At 43.5% G+C, this 27867-nt stretch overlaps 1 protein-coding gene across 5 annotated transcripts in view; it reads left to right on the forward strand.

Moving 5' to 3' along the window:
- The window catches only part of usp33 (ubiquitin specific peptidase 33), an 80667-nt gene that overhangs the window by 43546 nt on the left and 9254 nt on the right, over window positions 1-27867 (forward strand). For 4 of the 5 annotated variants that reach the window (XM_068036684.1, XM_068036687.1, XM_068036685.1 and 1 more), the window contains 7 exons: window positions 420-600; window positions 2246-2372; window positions 12306-12475; window positions 15535-15616; window positions 18889-18997; window positions 21549-21651; window positions 26744-26812. In XM_068036684.1, coding sequence (XP_067892785.1) covers window positions 420-600; window positions 2246-2372; window positions 12306-12475; window positions 15535-15616; window positions 18889-18997; window positions 21549-21651; window positions 26744-26812 — 841 coding nt within the window. The remainder of the gene's footprint in view (window positions 1-419; window positions 601-2245; window positions 2373-12305; window positions 12476-15534; window positions 15617-18888; window positions 18998-21548; window positions 21652-26743; window positions 26813-27867) is intronic. The other variant, XM_068036688.1, reaches the window with a different exon arrangement.

A 27867-nucleotide genomic window follows, 5' to 3' on the forward strand; every position in this document is an offset into this window, starting at 1 on the left:
AATCCGAGTCTCAGTCTCGGACAATTTTCCAGTTGGTTTGTACAGTTGGTTCTGGTAAGGGGAGGGGAAGGCAGCAATCAGAGTTCCCACTCCTGATTGCTTTTCATGCACTCATTGGAATGTTGTAGATGTTGGGCTGTGGTGGTCCCACTGGTGAAATAGCATGCTGGGTTTCTGATTTGTTTCAGTAGTAGCGCTCTTGCTTCAGTTAGAAGGTCATGGTTCAAACCCCACACCGGGACACGCGCAGTTAATCTAAGCTGAAGCCATTTATTTCACTGCTGTCTGTGGGATCTTGTTTTGCAGAGAGTATCTGCCATATTTGCCGACATAAGTGACTTGAATTTTAAACTGATTAATTGTATGTGAAGCACTTTGAGAGATCCAATAAAGTTATAATTGCATGTCTTTCATCGTAGATTTTGTGCATTCACTTGAAGCGATTCAGGCATGAGCTCATGTTTTCCACCAAAATCAACAACCATGTGTCATTCCCATTGGAAGGACTTGACCTTCAGCCTTTCCTTGCTAAAGACAGCCCTTCTCAAATCACGACTTATGATCTTTTATCAATTATCTGCCATCATGGTACTGCCAGTTGTGAGTATCACGAATAGCTGTTATAATATAATGCCTTAATCTGACCAAGCTGTTGTTTTCTTATGAAGGTTATTATGACACCAGGTTTTTTTAAGTTGAGGTTGTGTATTGTGCTTAAGATGGAATGCTGAACTAAGGTTCCATCTGTTTGTTTTAGTGGCCCAATAGTGATGTTATGTCCGATGTCACTATTGGAAGAGCAGGAAGTTCTTGTGTTGTCTGACGAATGTTTTGCCCTCAACCAGCTCTATTTGAAAAAAAAATTGTTGATCATCTCACTGCTTTTTGCAGGATGTTCTTACATAATGTTGCTGCAGTGAGATTTCTTTTACTGTAAACTGTTAAGTTAATGCTATTCTGAAGGTTTCCTTTGGCGTCTGAATAATTAAAATTTGTTGAGCATAACAAACAAAATTTTGTGCTACAGTTAACCCTCAACCAGCATCATTAAAAGAGATTACTTGGTAATTATTTCACTACTGTTTCTGGGACCTTGCTGAGTACAAATTGGTTGCCATGTTTCCTGCATTTCAACAGTAACTGCACTTCAAAAGCACTTAATTGGTTGCAAAGCACTTTGAAATGTCATGAGGTCATGGTGATGTATAAATGGAAGTCTTTTTTGTTAGTGTAGTAAAATATGATATATAGAATCATAGAAGTTCTATGGGTAGCTTCACACATTATGTCTGTTACCCTCTGATGTAGCCCCTGTTCCAAAGGAAACTTGCAGTAAAGGATTCTATATTCCATTTCCCCTCTTCTAACTTCTCCCTTGAATTTCTAATGATCATCAGTCTACGCCCTTTATTGATTTTGCCAAAATCAGTGGAAACAGTCTGTCACTCTTGGTCTCTTTAAACTTTTCATAATTTTAATCTCCACCTCCCCGCCTCCTCTCCTCCCTTCTTGTGGAAAGAGTCCTGAATTATTTTGAGTCTGTCTTCGAAATGTAATCTTTGCTGTATTTTTTCGTTGACACTAATACCATTTAATAATGAGTAAATGCAGTACTTCAGTTGTGACCGAATCAATGCCATGTATAAATTCAATATCACTTCCTGGTTTTTATGTAAAAAGCCCAGAATCTCAATTGCTTTTTTTAAATGATCCTTTTCAACCTTGTCCAAGCTGTTAAAATTTGTACCATTTAGTGCAGCGTCAGCCTTGCTTTCACCCAGAGGCTAACACTTACAGAATTAATTGCCAGAGAAGTTTGTTGAAGCAGGTAGTGTAACCAGATTCAGGCATCCGTTGAAATGTGTTGCTGGAAGGAGAGGAATTCTGGGGATATGGTGCAAAGTCAGCAAGGTTGGTTGTTGATTTCGTAAAAAAACTCTTCGAGTCACAAAGGTTATGAATTTGTAATCTGATTTCTGAAAATCTTCTCCGCCGTTCTTGGGGAGAGGGGAGAAGAGAGAATCCCACTTTTGCTTATCTCAGCTCATTGTGGGGGAATGGTAGCTCCTTTTATATGTTGTCAGAAAAGTCATTGGTTTTCACTCCTCCCAAATGCTGATTCAAAAATCCCCACTCAATTGTAGTATGAAGCTTTTCTGTTGCTGTGAGCCACTGACCTGATTTTATCATCATTGAGTTAACCCAGCATACCTTTACAGAAGTTTGTGTATTTTTCTAACTCTAGGTGGACATTATACAGCGTTTTGCCTAAATGATCTGAATGGTCGATGGTTTGAATTTGATGATCAGAGTGTTATGGAAGTGTCTGAATCAACTGTGCAGAATGCAGAAGCTTATGTGCTCTTCTACAGGTAACTCCATTCTCTTGAAGGCTGCTGGTTTTTGTTGTCCCTGGAAAAGCACCTGGAATTGTGGTTCCACATAAGAATAGATTTTGACTGATCCAGACCCTGCTAACCAGTGGCCCTGCTGGTTCATGACTTTAAATGCCTGGATTTTCAGCAACCAAGTCAACCTCAAACTTCCAATGTAGTCCTGTATAACCATGTTCGGATGAGGAAACCTAATGGCCCTGCTCGTGATTTTGTGGTGTCAAGTGGCTCTGTAGCAATACTTTGCTTCAGTCAAAGGTTGGGAGATCAAGTCCCACTCCAGGGACTTGAGCACAAATTCTAGAGACCCCATCTGCGCTCTCAGTTGACCCTTTTTTTTTTAAAAAGAGGGAGTTCTCCATTGTCTCCTGACCAATATTTATTTCTCAACCGGCGTCACAGTTCTGATGACAGGTCACAGACCTGAAACGTTAACTTTGCTTCTCTCTCCAGAGCTGCTGAGTATTTCCAGCACTTTTTGTTTTTGTTTCAGATTTCCAGCATCTGCAGTATTTTGCTTTTATTTCACTAAAATAATTATCTGGTCATTACCATAGTGGTGCTTGTGGGAGCTTGTGTGCACAAATTGGCTGCTGTGTTTCCTACATTACAATAGTGACTACACTTCAAAAAGTACTTGATTGGTTGTGAAGCATTTCAGGGTATTCTGAAGTCATGAAAAGTGCTATATAAATGCAAATCTTTTTGTGCCAATTTGCTCCTCTCCTGAAGGCATCCACTGTTACTGGGTTACTATTCCAGTGAGTGTGGTTTGGTACCTTACCTGATTGTGAGATGAGTGTCAGAAGACTGCTTAACCAGGGGTGGGGAGGGGGAAATCATGTCCAGGTCTGATCCTGTCCTTAACTGACATTCATATGCATGTGAACACCTGTGTTCCAGCAGGGTCACTGGACATCAATCATATGCCCGAACCCTGGGTATTTGCCCTCAGCCCGTGGGTACCAAGGCTATTTGCAGCACTCTCAGTTGCCACTGTGGCTGAGATGAATTATTTCAAAATAAAAGTGAAATGCTAGTCTAAATGGTCTCTGAACAAAATGTATGTATTAAAGTAAGGTACAATCTTTTGCTTCCTGCACTGTATTTTTCTGGCCCCAAAGTACCTTACATAGATAAAATAGCTGCTGTAGAGTGCAATGTGTGTATTATAGAGTCATAGAGTCGTACAGCATAGAAACAGGCCCTTTGGCCCACTGCGTCCATGCTGACCATAATGCCTATCTATACTAATCCCACCTGCCTGCACTAATTCCATATCCCTCTATGCCTTGCTCATTCAAGTACCTGTCCAGATGCCTCTTAAATGTTGCTAGTGTTCCTGCCTCCACCACCACCTCTGGCAGCTCATTCCAGATAACCCATTATTCTTTGTGTGAAAAATTTACCCCTTTGATCCCCTTTAAACCTCCCTCTCATCTTAAATCTATGCCCTCTAGTTTTAGTCACCCCTACCATGGGAAACAGACTCTGGCTATCTACCCTATCTATGCCTCTGATAATTTTATATACCTCTATCATGTCCCCTCTCCGCCTCCTTCGCTCCAGGGAAAACAGACCCAGCCTATCCAGCCTCTCTTTATAACTCAAACCCTCCAAACCAGGCAACATCCTTGTGAATCTTTTCTGCATCCTCTCTAGCTTAATCACATCTTTCCTGTAGTACGGCGACCAGAACCGCACACAGTACTCCAAGTGCGGTCTAACCAAAGTTATGTACAACTGTAACATGATGTCCCAACTCTTGTACTCAATGCCTCGGCCGATGAAGGCAAGCATGCCATATGCTGCCGCCTTCACCACCCTGTCTACCTGTGTTGCCACTTTCAGGGAACTATACTTGCACCCCAAGGTGTCTCTGCTCAACAACACTCCCCAGGACTCTGCCATTCACTGTATATGTCCTGCCCTGGTTTAACTTCCCAAAATGCATCACTTCGCACTTGTCTGCATTAAATTCCATTTGCCAATCCCTTGCCCACTTTCCCAGTTGATCTATATCCTGTTGTAACCTTAGACAACCTTCTTCACTGTCCACTATGCCACCAATTTTGGTGTCATCTGCAAACTTACTAATCATGCCCCCTACATTCTCATCCAAGTCATTAATATATATGACACATAACAGAGGGCCCAGCACCGATCCCTGCGGCACACCACGTCACCGGCCTCCAATCTGGAAAACAACCCTCCACCACCACCCTCTGCCTCCTGTTACCAAGCCAATTTTGTATCCAATTGGCTAGCTCACCCTGGATCCCATGTGTTCAAACCTTCTGGACCAGCCTACCATGCGGGACCTTGTCAAAGGCCTTGCTAAAGTCCATGTAGACAACATCCATTGCCCTGCCTTCGTCAATCCTCTTGGTCACCTCCTCAAGAAACTCACTCAAATTCGTGAGACATGATTTCCCACGCACAAAGCCATGCTGACTATCCCTAATCAGACCTTGCCTTTCCAAATGCATATAAATCCTGTCTCTCAGAATCCCTTCCAATAACTTCCCCATCACTGATGTAAGGCTCACCGGCCTGTAGTTCCCTGGCTTATCCCTGTTGCCCATCTTAAATAAAGACACAACATTGGCTATCTTCCAATCTTCTGGTACCTCACCTGTGGCTAACGATACAAAAATCTCTGCCAGGGCCCCAGCAATCTCCTCCCTTGCTTCCCATAGCATCATAGGATACACCTGGTCAGGCCCTGGGGATTTATCCACCTTAATGCGCTTCAAAACCTCCCAACACCTCCTCCTCTGTAATGTTGATATGCTCCAGGATATCGCTCTTCCCTCCCTTGAACTCACTAGCTTCCATGACTACCTCCATGGTAAATACAGACGAGAAGTATTCATTTAAGACTGGCATTCAAATGTTATCTGATGGTAGATTGAACTACAGGTAAGATCTAACCACCACTTCTTTGCATGGAAGATCTATATGTGTGAGGGAGGACATTTGGTCCTTCAGAGCTCTTCCAATCGAAACAGCCTGACTGCCCCTCTCCCTCTCCTCTCACCATTCCAGAAATCAGCTGGTTCTTAAATGATTTATGTTTGCTTCCACTGCTGTACTCCGGTTATTGTTGTTATACTCTTTCATGGGATGTGAGCATCGCTGGCAAGGCCAGCATTTGTTGCCCATCCCTAATTGCCCTTGAGAAGGTGGTGGTGAGCTGCCACCTTGAACAGCTGCAGTCCATCTGGTGCAAGTACACCCACAATGCTGTACGGAAGGGAGTTCCAGGTTTTTGACCCAGCGACAGTGAAGGAATGGCGATATAGTTCCAAGTCATGTTGTGTAGCAAGGAGGTGAACTTGCAGGTGGTGGTGTTCCCATGCATCTGTTGCCCTTGTCCTTCTAAGTGGTAGAGGTCGTGAGTTTGGAAGGTGCTGTTAAAGGAGGCTTGGCGAGTTGCTGCAGTGCATGTTGTGGATGGTACACACTGCTGCCACTGTGCGTTGGTGGTGGATGGGGTGCTGATCAAGTGGGCTGCTTTGTCCTAGATGGTATCTAGCTCCTTGAGTGTTGTTGGAGCTGCACGAGCAAGCAAGTGGAGAGTATTCCGTCACACTCCTGACGTGCCTTGTAGACGGTGGACAGGCTTTGGGGAATCAGGAGGTTGGTTACTCGGCACAGAATTCCCAGCCTCTGACCTGCTCTTGTAGCCACAGTGTGGCTGGTCCAATTAAGTTACTGGTCAATGGTGACCCCCAAGATGTTGATGGTGGGGGATTCAGCGATGGCAATGCCATTGAATGTCAAGGGGAGATGGTTAGATTCTCTCTTGTTGGAGGTGGTCATTGCCTGGCACTTGTGTGGAGTGAATGTTACTTGCCACAAGTTTGAAAGTTACCCAGGTCTTGCTGCATGTGGATGTGGAATGCTTCAGTATCTGAGGAGTCATGCATGGTACTGAGCACAATGCAATCATCAGTGAACATCCCCACTTCAGTGAAGCAGCTGAAGATGATCGGGCTGAGAAAACTACCCTGAGGAACTCCTGCAGTGATGTCCTGGGGTTTAGATATTTGGCCTCCAACAACCCCAACCATTCTCCTTTGTGCTAGGTATGACAGCAACCAGTGGAGAGGTTTCCTCTGATTTCCCATTAACTTCAGTTTTGCTAGGGCTCCTTGAGAATTGGTTGACAGACAGGAAACAGAGTAGGAATAAACGGGTCTTTTTCCGGGTGGCAGGCAGTGACTTCTGGGGTACTGCAGTGATCCGTGCTTGGGCCCCAGCTATTCACATTACAGATTAATGACTTGGGTGAGGGAACTAAATGTAACATATCCAAGATTGCAGACGATACAAAGCTGGGAGGGAAAGTGAGCTGTGAGGAGGATGCAAAGAGGCTCCAATATGATTTGGACAAGTTGGGTGAGTGGGCAAATGCATGGCAGATGCAGTATAATGTGGATAAATGTGAGGTTATCCACTGTGGTTGTAAAAACAGAAAGGCAGATTATTGTCTGAATGGTAATCGATTGGGAAAGGGGGAGGTGCAATGAGACCTGGGTGTCCTTGTACACCAGTTGCTGAAAGCAAGCATTCACGTGCAGCAAGCAGTTAGGAAGGCGAATGGCATGTTGGCCTTTGCAAGAGAATTTGAGTACAGGAGCAAGGATGTTTTACTGCAGTTATACAGGGCCTTGGTGAGACCACATCTGGAGTATTGTGTTTTGGTCATCTTATGAGGAAGGATGTTCTTGCCTTGGAGGGGGTGCAAAGAAGATTTACTAGGCTGATTCCTGGGATGGCAGGATTGACGTAGGAGGAGAGATTGGGTCGAATAGGCCTATATTCACTGGAGTTTAGAAGAATGAGAGAGGATCTCATAGAAACCTATAAAATTCTAACGGGACTAGACGGGCCAGATGTAGGGAGGATGTTCCTGATGGCTGGGGAGTCCAGAACTAGGGGTCACAGTCTCAGGATACGGGGTACGCCATTTAGAACCGAGATGAGGAGAAATTTCTTCACCCAGAGGGTGGCGAACCTGTGGAATTCTCTACTGCAGAAGGCAGTGGAGGCCAAGTCATTAATTATATTCAAGAAGGAGATAGATATATTAATGCCAAAGGGATCAAGGGATATGGGGAGAAAGCAGGAACAGGGTACTGAATTAGACGATCAGTCATGATCTTTTTTGAATGGCGGAGCAGGGCCGAATGGCCTACTCCTCCTATTTTCTATGTTTCTATGCCACTCGGTTAAGTGCTGCATTGACGTTAAGGGCAGTCACTCTCACCTCTGGAATTCAGCTCTTTTGTTCATGTTTGGACCAAGGCTGTGACGAGATTTGGAGTTGAATGAACCTGGAAGAACCCAAACTGAGCATCTGTGAGCAGGTTATTGCTGTGTAGGTGCCACTTGATAGCACTGTCGACAACACTTTCCATCACTTTGCTGATCGTGAGTAGACTGGGGCGGTAATTGGCCAGACTGGATTTGTCCTGCTTTTTGTGGACCGGACATATATCGGCAAGTTTCCACTTTGTCTGGTAGATGTCACTGTTGTAGCTGTACTCTAATAGCTTGGCAAGGGCTGTTGTTAGTTCTGGAGCATAAGTCTTCTTTACTACCGGGATGTTGTCAGGGCCCATATCCTTGGCTGTATCCAGTGCATTCAGCCATTTCTTGATATCACATGGAGTGAATCGAATTGGCTGAAAACTAGAATAAAAGCAAAATACTGCGGATGCTGGAAATCTGAAATAAAAACAAGAAATGCTGGAACCACTCAGCAGGTCTGGCAGCATCTGTGGAAAGAGAAGCAGAGTTAACGTTTCTTCGGAAGAAGGGTCACTGACCCGAAACGTTAACTCTGCTTCTCTTTCCACAGATGCTGCCAGACCTGCTGAGTGGTTCCAGCATTTCTTGTTTTTATTATGGCTGAAAACTAGAATCTGTGATGTTGGGGACCTTAGGAGGAAGCCGAGATGGATCATCCACTTGGCGCTTCTGGCTGAAGATGACTGCAAGTGCTTCAGGCGCCTTTTGCACTGATTTGCTGGGCTCCCCCATCATTGAGGATGGGGATGTTTTGTGGAGCCTCCTCCTCCTGTTAGTTGTTTAATTGTGTGCCACCGTTCATGACTGTACGTGGCAGGACTGCAGAGCTTTGATCTGATCCGTTGGTTATGGGATTGCTTAGCTCTGTCTATTGCAACGTTGTCCAACATAGGGCCCCCAGGCCAGAACCCGGCCCACCAAAGGTTCCAATCCAGCCTGTCAATCCTGTGCAATTAACACTGGCTGCCTGTGGCTTGGCTTTGATTGATGGCAGAATCTCTGGGACTGGCCAATAGCTACTGGAGCAGAGGCTTAGCTTGGCTTTGACCGCTCTCAAAGTGTACGTCAATTGGAAAGGGGTAGGTGGGACCTGCACCTGAGGGACAGCAGACGCCTGTCTGTGATTGGTTACTGTCAGTGACTGACGGTGGGGTGAGCAATGATTGGTGGTTCGCGGCGCAGGTAAGATGGGATGAGCAGCCCCTGCTGTTTACAGGCGGTTCAGGGAGTGAGTGATTGAATGGGAGTGGCTGCTGCAGGGGAAAGAGAGAGAGGATGGGGGAGATCAAAAAGGTTGGACACCCCTGGTCTGTCATGTGCTGCTTCTGCTGTTTAGCATGCATCTAGCTTCACCAGGTTCCATCCATTGAACTCTCTCTCTTTATGAAGCATTTCCTGCTATTGGAGCTAACTTTGCCTTTTGCTAGTTGGAACTTGTCCGAGTGTCATTGCTTAATTTAAAGTAGGGTTCTGGATTGCCTCTTCTGTACCTCTACAATACACTCTCTGCTGTTCAGCATGTGTTGAAGCATTATAATGGTTCTCCCTGTGTTAAACTTTGGTACTGAGCTGACTTTGTTAATCATATCATGCTGGGCTCCCAGACACTGCATTAAAATGAGATTGCATTTTTCTCATTCAAACTCCATACGTTTATACAAGATAGTATTTGAAAGTAAAGAGCTTTGATTTTGCTGTGTAAAGTCCAGACAATTCAACTTACAGTTGTGAACTGATAGTGCTGCAGAAGGAAGGTAATTGTGTTTTTGATTCCCCTAGCAACAACTCAGATTTTACAATGCAAATTCACTGGAATCTGCCACGTAGCTCTGCAGTAAAAACTGATTCAATTTGTATGCAGCTTCTGTGAATTGGAATGCCTTTAGGGGGAGTGCATTATTATCAATTTTGACAAATATAATCTGTTTCTTTCTAACTTCCAAAAGTGAGTGAGTGTATATGTATTGTAGGCAATTGTATAAATTGTGCAGTCACATTCTTCCTCTCGCTGCAACTGGCGAGAATGATGAAAATGATAAATGCAGTATTTTAATGCACTTCATACTTCAAAGCTGCAAACTATACAAAGCTTATGGCGCAGCAAATGTTTTTTGTTATTGTTTCATGGGATGTGGATGCTGCTGGCAAGGCCAGTATTTGTTTCCCATCCCGAATTGCCCTTGAGAAGGTGGTGAGCTGCCTTCTTGAACTGCTGCAGTCCATCTGGGTGCGGGTGCACCACAGTGCTGTTAGGGAGGGAGTTCCAGGATTTTGACCCAGCGACAGTGAAGGAATGGCAATATGTTTCCAAGTCAGGATGGTGTGTGACTTGGAGGGGAACTTGCAGATGGCGTTGTTCCCGTGTGTCTGCTGCCCTGTCCTTCTAAGTGGAAGAGGTCACGGGTTTGGAAAGTGCTGACAAAGGAGGTGTGATGAGTTGCTGCAGTGCATCTTGTAGATGGTACACACTGCTGCCACTGTGCATCAGTGGTGGAGGGAGTGAATCTTGAAGGTGGTGGATGGGGTGCTGATCAAGCAGACTGCATTGTCCTGGATGGTGTCACGTTTCCTGAGTGTTGGAGCTGCACTCATCCAGGCAAGTGGAGAGTATTTCATCACACTCCTGATTTGTGTCTTGGAGATGGTGGACAGGCTTTGGGGCGTCAGGAAGTGGGTTACTTGCTGCAGAACACCCAGCCTCTGAACTACTCTTGTAGCACAGTATTTATGTGGCTGCTGCAGTTCAGGTTCTAGTCAGTGGTAACCCCCAGGATGTTAGTGGGGGATTCAGCAATGGTAATGCCACTGAATGTCAAGGGAGGATGGTTAGATTCTCTCTTGTTGGAGATGGTCATTGCCTGGCACTTAAGTGGCAAGTAACGTTAGCACTACACATCAGTCCAAGCCTGAATGTTGTCCAGGTCTTGCTGCAAATGGACACTGACTACTTCAGTGTCTGGGTAGTTGCAAATGGTACTGAACACTCTGCAATCATCAGTGAACATTCCCACTTCTGACCTATGATGGAGGGAAGGTGATGAAGCAGCTGAAGATGGTTGGGCCTAGGACACTACTCTGAGGAACTCCTGAGGCCTCCAACAACCACTACCATCTTCCTTTGTGCCAGATATGACTCCAACCTGTGGAGGGCTTTCCCCCTAATTCCCATTGACTTTGATTTTTCTAGGGCTCCTTGAGGCTATATTCAATCAAATGCTGCCTTAATGTCAAGGGTAATCACTCTCCATCGCCTCTGGAATTCATCTCTTTTGTCCATGTTTGGACCAAGGCTGTGATGTGTTTTGGCTGAATGGCCCTGGCAGAACCCCAACTAAGCATTGGTGAGCAGGTTGTTGCTGAGTAAGTGCAGTCTGATAGCACTATCAACAACAACTTCCCTCACTGCAGATGATTGAGAGTACACTGATGGGGTGGTAATTGGCCGGATTGGATTTGTCCTGCCTTTTTCAGACAGGACGTGTCTGGGCTAATTTGCCTGTTGTCGGGTAGATGCTTGTGTTGTAGCTGTAGTTGCTGTTTGTAATGTAGGAAATGCAGCAGCCAATTTGCACACAGAAAGCTCCCACAAACAGCAATAAGATAATTGACGAGATAATCTCTTTGTGGTACTGGAATTAATTTTGACCAGGACGCTGGGAGAACTTATTTGCTCATCTTTTGTGCTTTTATGCCCACCTGAGAAGACAGACAGGGCCTCAAATGCCTCACCTGTAAGGCAGAACCTTCAACAATGCAGGACTCCTTCAGTACTGCACTGCAGTACTGGTTGGCAGTGTTATTTGACGTGTATTACATCATCCAACCCTTAATGTTTAACAACTATTGATTATTCTTTGGTTCTGAATATAAACTTTTCCTTCCCTTCAGAAAAGCAATCTTTGTCATATAGTTGAACATTTTGCTCAATAGGCAGAATGACTAAGTAGTGCTGATTAAAATCCATTTATCCAAGTCTGCATTTTTTCATTTTGCCGAGTCGCAGTGTTCCTAGGAATTAAGTACAGTGCCATTACTTGGGGACAGGGTGGAGGTGTTGCAAAGTGGGGTGGGGGGAGGGTAGAGGAGGAGAGGGGCAAGGATATAGGGAGAATAGCATTTTTGTTTCAAAGCGCAGCGATTTATGATCTGGAATGCACTGCCTGAAAGGGGAATGGAAGCAGATTCAATAGTAACTTCCAAAAGAAAATTGGATATAATGTTGAAAAGAAAGCATTTGTGGGGTATGGTGGGGAAAGAGCAGGGGAGTGGGGCTGATTGGATAGCTCTGAGTGGACACAGGTGCAGTGAGCCAGTTGGTCTCCTGTTTGTGCTGTATAATTCTATGACCTTCGCTCCAAATATGAGTTGTATCCAGGGAGAGGTGTATGATACGAAGATGACACCTGATGGCATGTGTTTCATTGTGGAACAATTTGAGGTGATTTCTTTTTTGAAGTGTTTTGGTGCAGAGTCCAACAATACTTGTGATAACACTGCAGGATGAGGATAAAACAATTCTGTGGTGGTATCAACAGGAAATCCAGCTACTGTGAATTTTTAGCTTTGCATTTTCATGTCATTTTTATTCGGCAGAAAAAGCAGCGAGGAGATGCAGAAGGAAAGGCAGAGGGTAACTCATCTATTGAATATGATGGAACCTAGTCTGCTTCAGTTCTACGTATCACGCCAGTGGCTGAACAAATTCAAGACTTTTGCTGAGCCAGGCCCCATTAGCAACAATGAGTTCCTTTGTGTTCATGGAGGTAAAGCGATGCTTGAAATATGTTATCGCCATGCCGACTGTTAGCAACTGCTGGGTCGGGGTTAACGGATCCTAGATTCGATCCCCATTTTATGTGACGTTAACTGATCTCACCTGAGGAACATAGCAGGAGTAGGCCACTCAGCGTATCGAGCCTGCTGTGCCATTCAGTATAAACATGGCTAATCATCTACTTCAGTGCCTTTGTCCTACACTTTCCCCATATCCCTTTTATGTCATTAGTATTTAGAAATCTGTCAATCTCTGCTTTAAATATACTCAATGACTGAGCTTCCACATCCCTCTGGGGTAGAGAATTTCAAAGATTCACAACCCTCTGAGTAAAGAAATTTCTCCTCATCTCTGTCCTGAGTGGCTTCCCCCTTTATTTTGAAATTGGGTTCCCTGGTTCTAGACTCTCCAACCAGGGGAAACCTCTTAGCTGCATTTACCCTGTCTATCCCTTTAAGTATTTTGTAAGGTTCAGTGAGATCACCTCTCATTCTTCAAAACTCTGGAGAATACAGGCCCAGTTTCCCCAATCTCTCTCCATAGGACAGTCCCACCATCCCGGGAACAAGTCTGGTGAACTTTTTCTTGCACTCCCTCTATGGCAATAATATCCTCCCTAAGGTAAGGGGACCAAAACTGTTGCACAGTACTCCAGGTGCGTTCTAATGAAGGTTCTATACAATTGAAGCAAGACTTCACTATTCCTTTACTCAAATCCTCTTGCGATAAAGGCTAACATACCATTAGTCTTCCTAACTGTTTGCTGCATCTGCATGTTAGCTTTCAGTGACTTATTGATGAGGACACCCAGGTCCCTTTGTACATCTACACTTTCTAATCTCTTAGCATTTAAGAAATACTCTGCACATCCGTTCCTCCTACCAAAGTGGATAACCTCATATTTTTCCACATTATATTCTATTTGCCACGTTCTTGCCCACTCACTAAGCCTGTCCAAATCCCCTTGAAGCTGCTTTGCATCTTCCTCACAATACACATTCCCACCTAGGTTTTGTCATCCGTGAACTTGGAAATATTACATTTGATTCCCAAATTGTCTATATATATATGATATATATATATATACTCGACAACAGCTGGGGCCCAAGTACTGATCCTGGTGGTACCTCACTCGTCTCAGCCTGCCAACATTAGAATGACCTGTTTATTCCTACACTCTGTTTTCTGCCTGTTAACAAATCTTTAATCCATGCCAGTATATTATCTCCTATCTCATGGGCTTTAATTTTGCTAACCAATCTCCTGTGGGGGACTTTATCAAAAGCCTTCTGAAAATCCAAGTTTACTCTGTCCACTGACTCCCCTTTATCAATGCTGTTAGTAACATCCTCAAAAAGCTCCATCAGGTTCGTCAAACATGATTTCCCATTCATAAATCTATGTTGACTATGCCCAATCAGATCATTATTATCCAAGTTATCTTGGATATTATCCATTTATCACATCCTTTAGAGTAGATTCTAGCATTTTCCCTACTACTGATGTTAGGCTAACAGGTCTGTAGTTCCCTTTTTTCTCTCTCCCTCCCTTCCTTAAATAGTGGGGTGACATTTGCTACCTTCCAATCTGCAGGAACTGTTCCACAATCTATAGGATTTTAGAAGATGATCAGCAATGCATCCACTATCTCTTTCAACATTCTGGAATGTAGAATACCAGGTCCAGGGGACTTACCAACCTTCGGCCCCATTAATTTCTCTAATACAACCTTCTTACTAATACCAATTTCCTTCAATTCCTCATTCTGCCTAATCCCTTGGATCTCTAATTCTGGGAGATTTCTTGCATCTTCCTCAGTGAAGACAGACACAACGTAATCATTTAGCTTCTCTGCCATTTTTCTATTCCCCATTATAAAGTCTCCTGACTCTGCCTGTAATGGACCCATATTTGTCTTAGCCAAATGTTTCCTTTTTACGTACCTATAGAGCTTTTACAGTCCGTTTTATGTTTGCTAGTTTACATTCATATTCTATTGTCCCTTTTGTCAGTTTCTTGATCCTCCTTTGCTGTATTCTAAAATTCTCCGTATCCTCAGATTTGCTACTATTTCTGGCAACTTTATAGGCCTTTTCTTTTAATCTTCTACAATCCTTAACTTCCTTTGTTATCCACAGTTGACTGACTTTTTTGGGGTTTTTGTACCTTGAAGGAATGTATAGTTGCTGTAAACTATGTAATAATTCTTTAAAGACTATCCATTACCTATGTACTGTCATATCTTTTAATGTATTTTCCCAATCCATCTCAGCTAATTTGCCCCTCATACCTTCATAGTTTCATTTGTTCAAATTTAACACCCTGGCTTCAGATTGAACTACCTCATTTTCAAACATGATGTAAAATGTTATCATTATGACGTGGCAGTCAGAGCTTCTGTTAGTTAACCTTTGCATTCCTGGGCCAAGTAGAGGGAAATTGCATCTCGGTTTCTGTCCCTGATCCTTATCCAGCGAGCTTTTTGAAGAGAATGCAAATGTCAAATAAAGTTAGGCTTGGTTGTATAAAGTACCAGAGGATGGCCACAGTCTTTGAAGCTTTAGCCCTTCAAAGAGTCAACATCTTCAGAATAGGAGCGAAGAAAATCACCATAAAAATAAATTCTTGCTGTGAGCAGCATTGCATATTTTCTATGAAAGAATAGGGCGGCACAGTGGCGCAGTGGTTAGCACCGCAGCCTCACAGCTCCAGGGACCCGGGTTCAATTCTGGGAACTGCCTGTGCGAAGTTTGCAAGTTCTCCCTGTGACCACGTGGGTTTTCGCCGGGTGCTCCGGTTTCCTCCCACTGCCAAAGACTTGCAGGTGATAGGTAAATTGGCCAAATGTAAATTGCCCCTAGTGTAGGTAGGTGGTAGGGAATATGGGATTACAGTAGGGTTATTATAAATGGGTGGTTCTTGGTCGGCACAGACTCGGTGGGCCGAAGGGCCTGTTTCAGTGATGTATCTCTAAATAAAAAATAAATAAATAAGCTTTATAGCTAGTCAAAATATATGCTTCTATTCAATGAAAGCTGTCTGTTACAGGTGTCCCCCCTCAGAAGGCAAATCACATAGATGACCTTGTTGTGATGCTGCCTCAAAATGTGTGGGACTATCTATACAGCAGGTAAGTAATGTGGCACGTTTTCCTGTTCTTCTCCTGTGCGAAATGACTGTTCAGGGTTAATCTTTCCCTAAATAACTATTCATGTTCAGTAGTGTCTTGTTCAGTCATGTTCAGATTGTCAGCTCAGACTTATTTGCAAGGCCGCTGGTTTTCACAGTAAACACATACTTACAAAAGGAAAACCTAATGTAGATGGAATCATGACATTCAATCGCTGAAAGATAGTTACGCAATACCATCCTGTAAACACATTCAAAATTCCAGAACTGCTGAAGTGGAATTTGATATACAAATGGACCACCGATTAGTGTATCAGTGTAATAGAGAACATTGCAGTGTTGGAGTGGGAGGATGTCCCAGAAGGGTCAAGGACAAAATCTATTTGGCTGGAGCTGAGGAACAAAAAGGTGCAATTGCATTGCTCAGTGTAGTATATAGGCCACCAACCAGTGGAAAGGGTTGTAGAGTAACAAATTTGCAAGGAAATTAGAGAGGTGCAAGAATTATAGAGTGGTTATAATGGGGGACTTTATCCAAATATAGACTGGGATAGTGTAAAGGACAGAGAGGAGCAAAAGTTCTTAGAGTTCAGGAGAATTTTCTGCAGCAGTATGTTTCCAGTCCAACAAGAATGGAGGCACTAGTAAACTTGGTTCTTGGGATCAAGTGTCAGGGTAATATTTAGGGGACAATGATCATTGTATCATAAGGTTTAGGTTAGCTATGGAAAAGGACAAGGAACAATCCAGAGTAAGAACAATGAGCTGGGGGAAAGCCAACTTCGGTGGGGTAATAATGGATCTGACCCAGATAAATTGGAATCAAAGGTCGGTAACTGAACAATAGGCTGCCTTTTTAGAAGAGAGTTCGGGCACAGTTAGGGTATATTCCCATGACTGGAAAGGTAGGGCAAACAAATCCAGAGCTCCCTGGATGATGATGGAAATAGCCATTAAGATGAAGAAAAAGTGTGTTTGACAGATGTCCGGTGGATAATACAACCGAGAACCAAACAACATATAGAAGGTTCAGAGGAGAAGTGAGAAGCAAAGAGAGAGTATGAAAAGAGACTGTCAGCTAATATAAAAGGGAATTCAGAAGTCTTCTATAGGCATATAAATAGTAAAAGGGTGGTGAAAGGAGTGGAGCCAGTAAGGGACCAAAAAGGGGATTTACACATGAAGGCATCAGTCTTTAGCAAGGAAGAAGATGCTGTGCAGATCATGGTGAAAGAGGAGGCAATTCAAACACTAGAAGGGTTTAACATTGATGAGGAGGCAGTATTGGGTAGGCTAGCTGTACTTAAAGTTGATAAGGCACCAGGACCAGATGAGATGCATCCAAGGATACTAGGAAGGGAGAGCGGAAATTGTGGAGGCACTGGCCATAATTTTCCAGTCTCTCTCAGATTCAGGGGTGGTGCCAGAGGATTGGAGAATTGCAAATGTTACATCCTTGTTCAAAAAAGGGTATATAGATAAACCCAGCAACTATAGGTTAGTAAGTTTAACCTCGGTGGTGGGGAAGCTTCTTGAAATGATAGTTCAGGACAAAATTAATAGCCACTTGGACAAGTGCAGGTTAATTATGCTTTCACCTGGAGATGAGCTTAGTGTCCAGATTCCTTCAGCACCAGAGCACCCTTTTTTTTGGTCTTTTGTTTGAGCAAGTCATAGCTTGTTTCAAATTCCCCGCGTTCTATTGTGGGACTTTTCTGGCAGCTGATGTGCATCAATGGGCCTTTTGTTTTGCTTTGTGACACCACTCTTCTGGTAAGTCAATGATCTTGATGTTTTTTGGTTCAGACCATTGCAGGAACCCACCCAAAATGTGTGCATCAATGTTTTATTGAGAGCAGACTTTGCAACCATGTAATAGGCATGCCACTGGGGCAAAATGCACTGACCAAGTCAGTCAAGCTTGTTGCATCCTAAGTCAATCCCAAATATTTTCCCTTCCTACACCCCTCAACCTGCATCTTTATCCCTTCCTTTTTAGGGCCCTCCTTAAAACCTACCTCTTGAACCAAGTCTCTGGTCACATTACCTAATATTTCCTTTTTTAAACTTGGTGTCACTTTTTGTCAAATTATTTTCCTGTGAAGCACCTAGGGACATTTTTCTATGCTAAATGTGCTACATGTTAACTGGTGGTTGTAGTTGCACCTGTTTGGTCTTGTTCAACAAAAATTTATATATTAAATAACAAACTATAAGGTAGTGAATGTTATAGAAAAGATAAGTCTGGAATCTACTTCAGAATAAACTGCGATAGGTCAAAGTGGAACACATCTGACATGGGGATGTGGCTTTCACTCTGCATTTGTTTAGTTTGCTGCATTCACTTTAAACACTGGACGACCACATAGAAAATTAAAATAATGCTTCATCAAAGACCTTTTGGCAGTTATGTATAAATGTGCATATATAATTTTTCCTTAATTTCCACTCTAACATCGCCTGACTACGCCCCTGCCTCAGCTTATCTGCTGAAACCCTCATTCATGCCTTTGTTAACTCTATATTTGACTTTTCCAACCCATTCCTGGCCAGCCTCCTACATTATATCTACCATAAAGTTGGTCATCCAAAACTCTGTTGCCCATGTCGTTATTTGTACCAAGTCCAATTCGCCCATCTCCCCACCCCTGCTCCCACCCCCCACTGTGCTTGCTGACTTGTATTGACTCCCAGTTAAGCAATACCTCTTTTTAAATAAATTTTCACTCTTGTTTTTGAATCTCTCCCTATCTCTAATGTCCGCTAGCCCCATAACCCTCAGATATTTGCACTCCTCTAAATTCTGGAGCCTTGAGCATTCCTGATCATTGGTGGCTGTGCCTGCAGCTGCCTCACCCCTAAGCTGTGAAAGTCCCTCCCTAAACTTCTTCGCCTGTCTATCCCTTTCTTCCTTTAACTCGTTCCTTAAAACCTACCTCTTGGACCATGTTTTGTCCTTCTGCCCTAGTATCACCTTGGCTCGGTGTCAGATTTTACTGTGAAGCACCTTGGGATGTTTTATTTTATCAACCAACTTCATTAAAACAGGTTAACTGGTCATTTATATCTTTGATTTATGTGGGACCTTCCTGTGCGTAAATTAAGTGCCACAATCGTGAGAGCACTTCAAAAGTATTTAATTGGCTGTAAAATGCTTCAGACATCCTGAGATCATGAAAGGTTCTATATAATTGCAAGTTATTTCTTTTTCAATTTGCCATGCAACAATGCAAGTTTTACAGAAACTAAACTTCTGCTCTGCTATTCTTTCAGTTATGGAGGCGGACCAGCTGTCAATCATCTTTACACCTGTCAAACCTGTCAGATTGAGATTGAAAAGCTTGAGAAGAGAAGGAAGATGGAACTGGAAATGTTCATACGGGTAGGGAAACCAATGTTAAAAACCTTGAGATTTTGTTTGCGCTGCCCATAGTCTCCCCATTGGTTTTCGATTGGTTATTTTGCCGGAAGGCGGGCTAAAGTGTGGCGAGTCGAAGAGACTTAGTTGGCAGGAAAAAAGACAAAAGCGCAAGGGGAGAGCCAACTGTGTAACAGTCCCGACAAACACATTTTTCTGCAGCACCTGTGGAAGAGCCTGTCACTCTAGAATTGGCCTTTATAGCCACTCCAGGCACTGCTCCACACACCACTGACCACCTCCAGGCGCTTACCCATTGTCTCTCGAGATAAGGAGGCCAAAGAAAGAAGGATTTTGCCAGTCATCTTAAATCTCTATCCTCTGATTACCAACTGTCCTACAAATGAAAAATGTCTTTCCTTATTTAATCTATCAAAACCACTTATAAATTTGAACGCCTTTTAAATCTCCCCTTAACCTTCTTTGCTCGAAGGACAACAATCTCTACTTCTCTAATCCATATAACTTAAGTCCCTCTTCCCTGAAGCTACTGGCAGTACACATTAGGTCCATCCACATGTCAAATGAGGAAAAAAAAGTAGTTTTGTTTCAGGTGCAGACTACTTAAGGGAATCCCTCCAATGATGGTGATATGAGCTCTTTTCCCAACACTCGTCAGTTTTCATTGTTTCTGAGCATGGCATGAAAGGGTTAGTTTACCCCAGAATTAATTATGAACCATTTTTATAAAATCATAAATCCATAGAATGGTTACAGCATAGAAGGAGGCCATTCGGCTCATCGTGTCTGTGCCAGCTCTCTGCAAGAGCAACTCCGCTAGTCCCACTCCCCAACCCTTTCCCTGCATTTATTTTCCTCTTCAGGTACTTATCTAATTCCCTTTTGCGGAGTTGCACTGGAAGGCGCCTGAATTGCACACTTTGCCCTCCTGACCTCTTTATTGAGTGGCTAGGCTTCACTGTGACAGACTGTACGAATCAAGCTAAAACAACAAATCTGGTTGATTGCCGGAAGCTGATATACATGAGCATAATATACCAATAGATAACCAACTATACTAGAACCAAAATTGCAGTATTCAAATTGAGACAGCTGCAAGTGATGGTCTTAAGGTTCAGCACCATAGATAATTGGAATGTGAAAAGTCCTGTGCTGTGGTATACTTCCAAGAAAAATGGAATGAAATGCTCCCCAAACTTACAAGCAGAGAAATCAATGGCAAAGCCTTGGAATAGATAAGAAAACAGCTGAAAGTTGGGATGGGGACAAGTGCGATGCCGCAGCACTGGAGCCCATGTGGTTTCTAATTTACACGAACAGCCTTGAATTCAGCATCTCAGTCCAAATTGGTCAAGTGTATAGACAATACTAAACTGTGCTGACTGACCTGTGTAAGTCCAGCACTTCGCTTTTATTTCAGATTTCCGGCCATTGCAGTTTTCTTTTTTGCCTCACTCAACTGTACTGAGTGGCTGAAGTTAATTGGTTTCTGTTTTGTTGTGTTTCATGAGTATGCATCATTGCCTTTTGTACTAAGCACACACGATTAATGGTTCACGATGTATATTAGCTTAACACCTTCAGTTAAACTTAGTAAAAACAAATCAAGCAGCTTAATTTCAGTAAAATTGCCTCGTCCTGTCATGTCGTCCGTTTTGTATTGGGAGCAATAAAAGGCAAGAATATCACTTGCATTCATATTTCAGACACTTCTTAAACATGTTTTCACTCCCCCTTGTGAACCAGCTAATAGCATGTCTGCTGTCAGCTATACCACAGTATTTTAGCCCATTCCTTAATGATTAACTATAGGAAAACTGAAACTAACTCTGTGCAGTAACGAGGATAATCTTTCCGCAATATAACAATCTAAATTTTTTTTGAAACTTGCATTTATAGGGCGTTTTTCACGACCACCAGACATCTCAAAGCACTATACAGCCAATGAGTACTTATTGAAATGTAGTCGCTGTTGTAATGTAGGAAACGCGGCAGCCAAATTGCGCGCAGCAAATTGCCACAAATAGCAATGTGATGATGACCTGATAATATGTTGTTACTTGAGGGATAAATATTGCCAGGCCATTGGGGATAACACCCCTGCCCTTCTTCAAAATAGTGTTTCTTTTTGTATGAGATGTCACAGTCTGCGCTCTCAGACGTCAAAGATCCCATGGTACTTTTTAAGAAGAGCAGCGGAGGATTTTTTCCCTGGTGACATGGCCAATAATTATCCCTCAACCAGCATCACTCAAAGCCACTTATCTGGTCATGATTGAATTGCTCTTTGTGGACCTTGCTGTACACAAATTGGCTGCATCGTTTCTTGCATTGCAACAGTGACAGCACTTCTAAAGTAACTAATTGGCTGTAAAGCACTTTGGACGTCCCCAGGCCATGAAAGATGCTATATAAATGTTTGTCTTCTATCTTTTTCAACAATTAATATTCAGTTTGTACACGCAGTGCTTTTGTATTATTGACTGTTTTCTGCAGGCCTTTGGCAAGTTTGTGAAGTGTGGCAAATAAAGTAATTGATTTTTTTTAAATATAGTTAAACAAAGCTTTCCAGGAAGAAGAATCACCTTCTATTATCTACTGCATTAGCATGCAGTGGTTTAGAGAATGGGAAGGATTTGTCAAGGGCAAGGAATATGGTACGTAAAGCACAATGTTGCAAATATAAAACATCAGCTAACGTTTTTGTTCTTTGGGCGGCTGCATTAGTTTGTAATCTGCAGGTACTTTTTACTCTTGTTTGTTTTCCGAGTGGGTGAATGTTTTGAGGGTAACTTAGCATGAGAGCATAAGCATGCAAGAGCCTCATTCAGCCAGCTCTCTAATGCAGGTCATGTTTCAACATCTGTTTGTGTTCTTGGGTGCTGAGTATTTGACCTCCCATGGTGCAAAGCCTGCTAATTGGCTCAGATTTCACATTCACGCCTCTGGTGCATGTCTGACGTGGCTGTAGTGTTTTGGAGATGCAGTTGGAACATTTTACGAAGTATTCACAGTGTAGAAACAGGCTATTCGGCCCTATGCCGATGCTTGTGCTCCACAAAGGCCTCCTCCCACCCCTTGTCATCTAGCCCCATTAATATATCCTTATTCCTTTTACCCCTTGTGTTTTTCTAGCTTTCCCTTAAATGCTGTTTGCCTCAGCTACTCCTTGTGGCATTGAGTTCCACATTCTAACCTCACTCTGGGTAAAGAAGTTTCTCCTGAATTCCCTATTGGATATATTAGTGACTATATTATATTTATAGCCCCAAGATTTGGTCTCACCTGCAAGTGGAAATATTTTCTCTGCATCTACCCTATCAACCCCTTTCATAATCTTCAAGTCCTCTGATGTCACCCCTCAGTCTTCAGTTTTCTAGAGGAAAGAGCCATAGCTTGTTCAATCTTTCCTGATGGGTATAACCTCTCAGTTTTGGTGTCATTCTAGTAAATCTCTTTTGCACTGTCTGCAGTGCCTCTATATCCTTTTTATAATATGGAGACCATACCTCCCTGTCCCTACTGGATCGTATTAATGAGGGATCTAGTTCAAGGGCTGTCTTGCAGAGCAGCCTAGTTCCAAAAGAGTAGTTGAAGTAGTCGTGGTTGGATGATGGGAAGCCTGAGTTCTAAATGCTTGAAGGTTGTAGGAATTTCCTTTTGACTATTTCCCATGAGTGTTTTGAAGGGCTTTTTCAAGTGAATTTAGAAACTTATGTAACAGCTGTGGATGAGAAATTCTGCTAGTGTTGATGCGCGGGCGGCCCTTCTGCTTGGAGTGATGCAGCTTCTTTGGTTTGAGTCTAACCTTGCTGCACACCAGGGAGTGGTCGGTGTCGCAGTCTGCACTGTGGAAGCTGCGTGTGATTTGAACGCTGTTTAAAGAGGCTCGCCTTGTGACTATGAGGTCCAGCTGGTGCCAACGACGTGCCAAGAAACCTGGTGACGAGGTTTAGTATGAAAGAACAAGTTGGTGATGCAGAGGTTATGATAGGTACACAACTCAAGTAGTCTCTGTCCATTCTCATTCATCCTTCCAATGCCATAGCACCCAAGGCAGGAGGGCCATGAGTTTCTAAATTCACTTGGAAAAAGCCCTTCAAAACACTCCTCCACGGGATGCAGAGACCAAGTGGGCCCACATCAGAGACGCCATCTATGACTTAGCAATGACCATCTATGGCAAACGTGTGAAGCGGAATGCAGGCTGGTTTCAATCTCACTTTGAAGAGCTGGAACCTGTCATAGCCGCTAAGCGCATTGCACTGTTGAACTACAAGAAAGCCCCCAGCGAGTTAACATCTGTAGCACTTAAAGCAGCCAGAAGCGCTGCACAAAGAACAGCCAGGCGCTGCGCAAATGACTACTGGCAAAACCTATGCAGTCACATTCAGCTGGCCTCAGACACCGGAAACATCAGAGGAATGTATAATGGCATTGAGAGCTTTTGGGCCAACCATCAAGAATATCGCCCCCGTCAAGTCTAAATCGGGGGACACAATCACTGACCAACGCAAGCAAATGGACTGCTGGGTGGAGCACTACCTCGAACTGTACTCCAGGGAAAATGTCACTGAGACCGCCCTCCATGCAGCCCAGTCTCTGCCAGTCATGGATGAGCTGGACGTACAGACAACAAAATCGGAGCTCAGTGATGCCATTGATTCTCTAGCCAGCGTAAAAGCCCCTGGGAAGCATGGCATTACCCCTGAAATAATCAAGAGTGCCAAGCCTGCTATACTTTCAGCACTCTACGAACTGCTTTGCCTGTGCTGGGATGAGGGAGCAGTACCACAGGACATGCGCGATGCCAATATCATCACCCTCTATAAAAACAAAGGTGACCGCGGTGACTGCAACAACTACCGTGGAATCTCCCTGCTCCACATGGTGGGGAAAGTCTTCTCTCGAGTCGCTTTAAACAGTCTCCAGAAGCTGGCTGAGCGTGTCTACCCTGAGGCACAGTGTGGCTTTCGTGCAGAGAGATCCACCATTGACATGCTGTTCTCCCTTCGTCAGATACAGAAGAAATGCCATGAACAACAGATGCCCCTCTACATGCTTTCATTGATCTCACCAAAGCCTTTGACCTCGTCAGCAGACGTGGTCTCTTCAGACTACTGGAAAAGATCTGATGTCCACCAAAGCTACTAAGTATCAGCACCTCATTCCATGACCACATGAAAGGCACAATTCAGCATAGCAGCACCTCATCAGACCCCTTTCCTATCCTGAGTGGCGTGAAACAGGGCTGTGTTCTCTCACCTACACTGTTTGGGATCATCTTCTCACTGCTGCTCTCACATGCGTTCAAGTCTTCAGAAGAAGGAATTTTCCTCCACACAAGATCAGGTGGCAGGTTGTTCAACCTTGCCTGTCTAAGAGCGAAGACCAAAGTACGAAAGGTGTTCATCAGGGAACTCCTCTTTGCTGACGATGCTGCATTAACATCCCACGCTGAAGAGTGTCTGCAGAGACTCATCGACAGGTTTGCGGCTGCCTGCAATGCATTTGGCCTAACATCAGCCTCAAGAAAACGAACATCATGGGACAGGATGTCAGAAATGCTCCATCCATCAATATCGGCGACCACGCTCTGGAAGTGGTTCAAGAGTTCACCTACCTAGGTTCAACTATCACCAGTCACCTATCTCTCGATGCAGAAATCAACAAGCGCGTGGGAAAGGCTTCCACTGCTATGTCCAGACTGGCCAAGAGAGTGTGGGAAAATGGTGCACTGACACTGAACACAAAAGTCCGAGTGTATGAAGCCTGTGTCCTCAGTACCTTGATCTACGGCGGGGAGGCCTGGACAACGTATGTCAGCCAAGAGCGACGTCTCAATTCATTCCATCTTCGCTGCCTCCGGAGAATCCTTGGCATCAGGTGGCAAGACCGTATCTCCAACACAGAAGTTCGTGGTGGCCAACATCCCCAGCATATACACCCTACTGAGCCAGCGGCACTTGAGATGGCTTGGCCATGTGAGCCACATGGAAGATGGCAGGATCCCCAAGGACACATTGTACAGCGAGCTCGTCACTGGTATCAGACCCACCGGCCGTCCATGTCTCCGCTTTAAAGACGTCTGCAAACGTGACATGAAATCTTGTGACATTGATCACAAGTCGTGGGAGTCAGTTGCCAGTGATCGCCAGAGCTGGTGGGCAGCCATAAAGGCGGGGCTAAAGTGTGGCGAGTCGAAGAGACTTAGCAGTTGGCAGGAAAAAAGACAAGTGCAAGAGGAGAGCCAACTGTGTAACAGCCCCGACAATCAATTTTATCTGCAGCACCTGTGGAAGGGTCTGTCACTCTAGAATTGGCCTTTATAGCCACTCCAGGTGCTGCTTCACAAACCAGTGACCATCTCCAGGTATTTACCCATTGTGTCTCGAGACAAGGAGGCCAAAGAACAAGAAGATTTCCCATGAGTCAGTGTTTACATCCTGACTGTGTTGCAATCCAGACTCATTGCACCATGTGTACCCTAACTTGTTCGTTCTCGGGACTTCAAAACTCTGCCACTTCTTGTATCCCTATCTCCTACAAACTTCAACTTGGACTTTGGCCCTCAATTTATTACGACGTATTTACCACATTGGCAGAAATTCTATCCCATAAATTAACTTTAAGCACAAGGAATTGTTTGTTATCCTGAGTTAGTGTCTGGATTTTTCAGTTTGGCCTTGCAGTCCTTCTAATAGAAAATGTTTTTTATAAGTACGTACAGAAGAAACATCTTAAAATATTATCATATAGAATTGTGAAATCATGGAAACCAAAATAAAGTCTATTTAATTTGATAAAGTAATTAATTGTGATATGCAATAGCTTTCCAAGCCTGGCACATTGGTACAACTGTTTCCTGATCAGTTGTTGACCTTTTTAGGTATTTAGGTCTTTTAGGATTTTGTTTAATTCTGACAAGACTTGTCTTGAATAACAGTTGAATATCATTAAGCTGATGGAATGCAAATCTTCTTTCCTCTCCTGTTGTCTTCTATTTTTTTAAAAATTCCTATTATCTCTGCTTCAATAAGCTGTCATTCAAATGAGAAAAATGCAAATTGTATTATTTACAAAATGTATTTTTAGTGATATATGAATTGCCTTGTGCCACTCTCACAAATGGCCTGTTAATAGGAGATTATGCAACATGTTAAGTCATGGTCCTCCGGCCCATCGCATCCATGCCAGTCATCAAGCACCTATCTATTCTAATCCCATTTTCCAGCAGTTGGCCCGTAGCCTTCTATGCTATGGCGTTTCCAATGTTCAGCTAAATACTACTTAAATGTTGTGAGGGTACCTGCTTCTACCACCTCTCCAAGTAGTATGTTCCAGATTCCAATCACCCTCTGGGTGAAAACATTTTTCCTCAAATCCCCTCTAAACCTCCTGCCCCTTTCCTTAAATCTAAGCTCCCTGGTTATTGACACCTCCGTGAAGGGAAAAAGTTTCTTCCTAGCTACCCTATCTATGCCCCTCATAATTTTGTATACCTCAATCAGTCAGCCTTCTCTGCTCTAAGAAAAACAACAGTAGTCTATCCAGTCTCTCATCATAGCTGAAATGCTCCAGCCCAGGCAACATCCTGGTGAATCTCCTCTGCACCCTCTCCAGTGCAATCACATCCTTCCTATAGTGTGGTGACCAGAACTATACACAGTACTCCAGCTGTGGCCTAACTAGCGTTTTATACAGTCTCCTACCTGATTTAATACTCATTTATTTCTTTTCGTGTCTTAGAGCATCCTGGCCCGATTGATAACACCAAGATATGTGTTGGCAAGAGCAGCCACGTGTCTTTAAAACAAGGTATGTGCACATTCTTTATTTCATGTAGATTTTTTTTAATGGCATTGAGAAGCAGAGAAGCTGTTAAAATTGTATAGACCTTGATTAGACCACACTTGGAATACAGTGTACACTTCTGGTCTCCATATTATAAAATTGATGTAGAGGCACTGGAGGAGATGCAACGTCATTTCGGAATTGTGAATCTTTTGGGAAAGATTGAACAGGCTGGTGCTCTGTTCTTCAGAAAAGGGACGGCTGAGGGGTGGACTTAATGGATGCCTTAAAAAAAAATATGAAGCGTTTTGATAGCGTAGAGTTAAAGAAAATGTTTCCACGCGGCGGAGTTCAAAACTGGAAGCCATAAATACATGAAGGAGAAAGGAATAGAAGGAAATGCTGATAGGGTTGGATGGAAGTTGGGTAGGAGGAAGCTCTTGTGGATCATAAGGTGAAGACTGATGGTGAAGAAGTTGAAGATTGACTCTGCATAGATCAGTTGGGCTGAATGGCCTGTATCTGTGTTCATTTATTGGGGACAGTGAGATTTCCCATGACAGGCCCTGCAAATGTCTTGAGGGCCGCAGTTTCATATTTGAGAAGTCTTAGAGGCATGATTGAGATCTGAGTGATTAAATTATTTTCCTATTTATTTTTCTCCAGTATTGCCAAACCAAGTTAAACATAGAGTTGAAGGCATGTTCCTTCACTCAATCTGTACCTTACCCCCTCCCCCACCAACCACCCACAAGACTGCTGAATTTCAGGGCCTCGGTGAATGGACAAATGAGTCCAGGGGCACTAATTAATTCTTCTGAAACCTGATCCACACAAAGAATGACCTGTTGTCTATGTTTTAATGTTAAATTATGTATAACTGAGCTTTCATTTGAGTGTGAATTGTATTAATTTTTATTGCCTTCTAGATGACGGACTTATTTGAGCCTCCATTCAAAACTGAGAACTGCCAACTAGTATGTTTTGATTTAGGGGGAAACTGGAGTAGCTAAAAGAAAGCTAGGTGAACACGTGGGAGAAAGGAATAGAGTTTTATCCTGAAAAGGTTAGATGGAGAG

This window comes from Heterodontus francisci, chromosome 8 (genome assembly GCF_036365525.1).
Source record: "Heterodontus francisci isolate sHetFra1 chromosome 8, sHetFra1.hap1, whole genome shotgun sequence".
NCBI classification, from domain to species: domain Eukaryota; kingdom Metazoa; phylum Chordata; class Chondrichthyes; order Heterodontiformes; family Heterodontidae; genus Heterodontus; species Heterodontus francisci.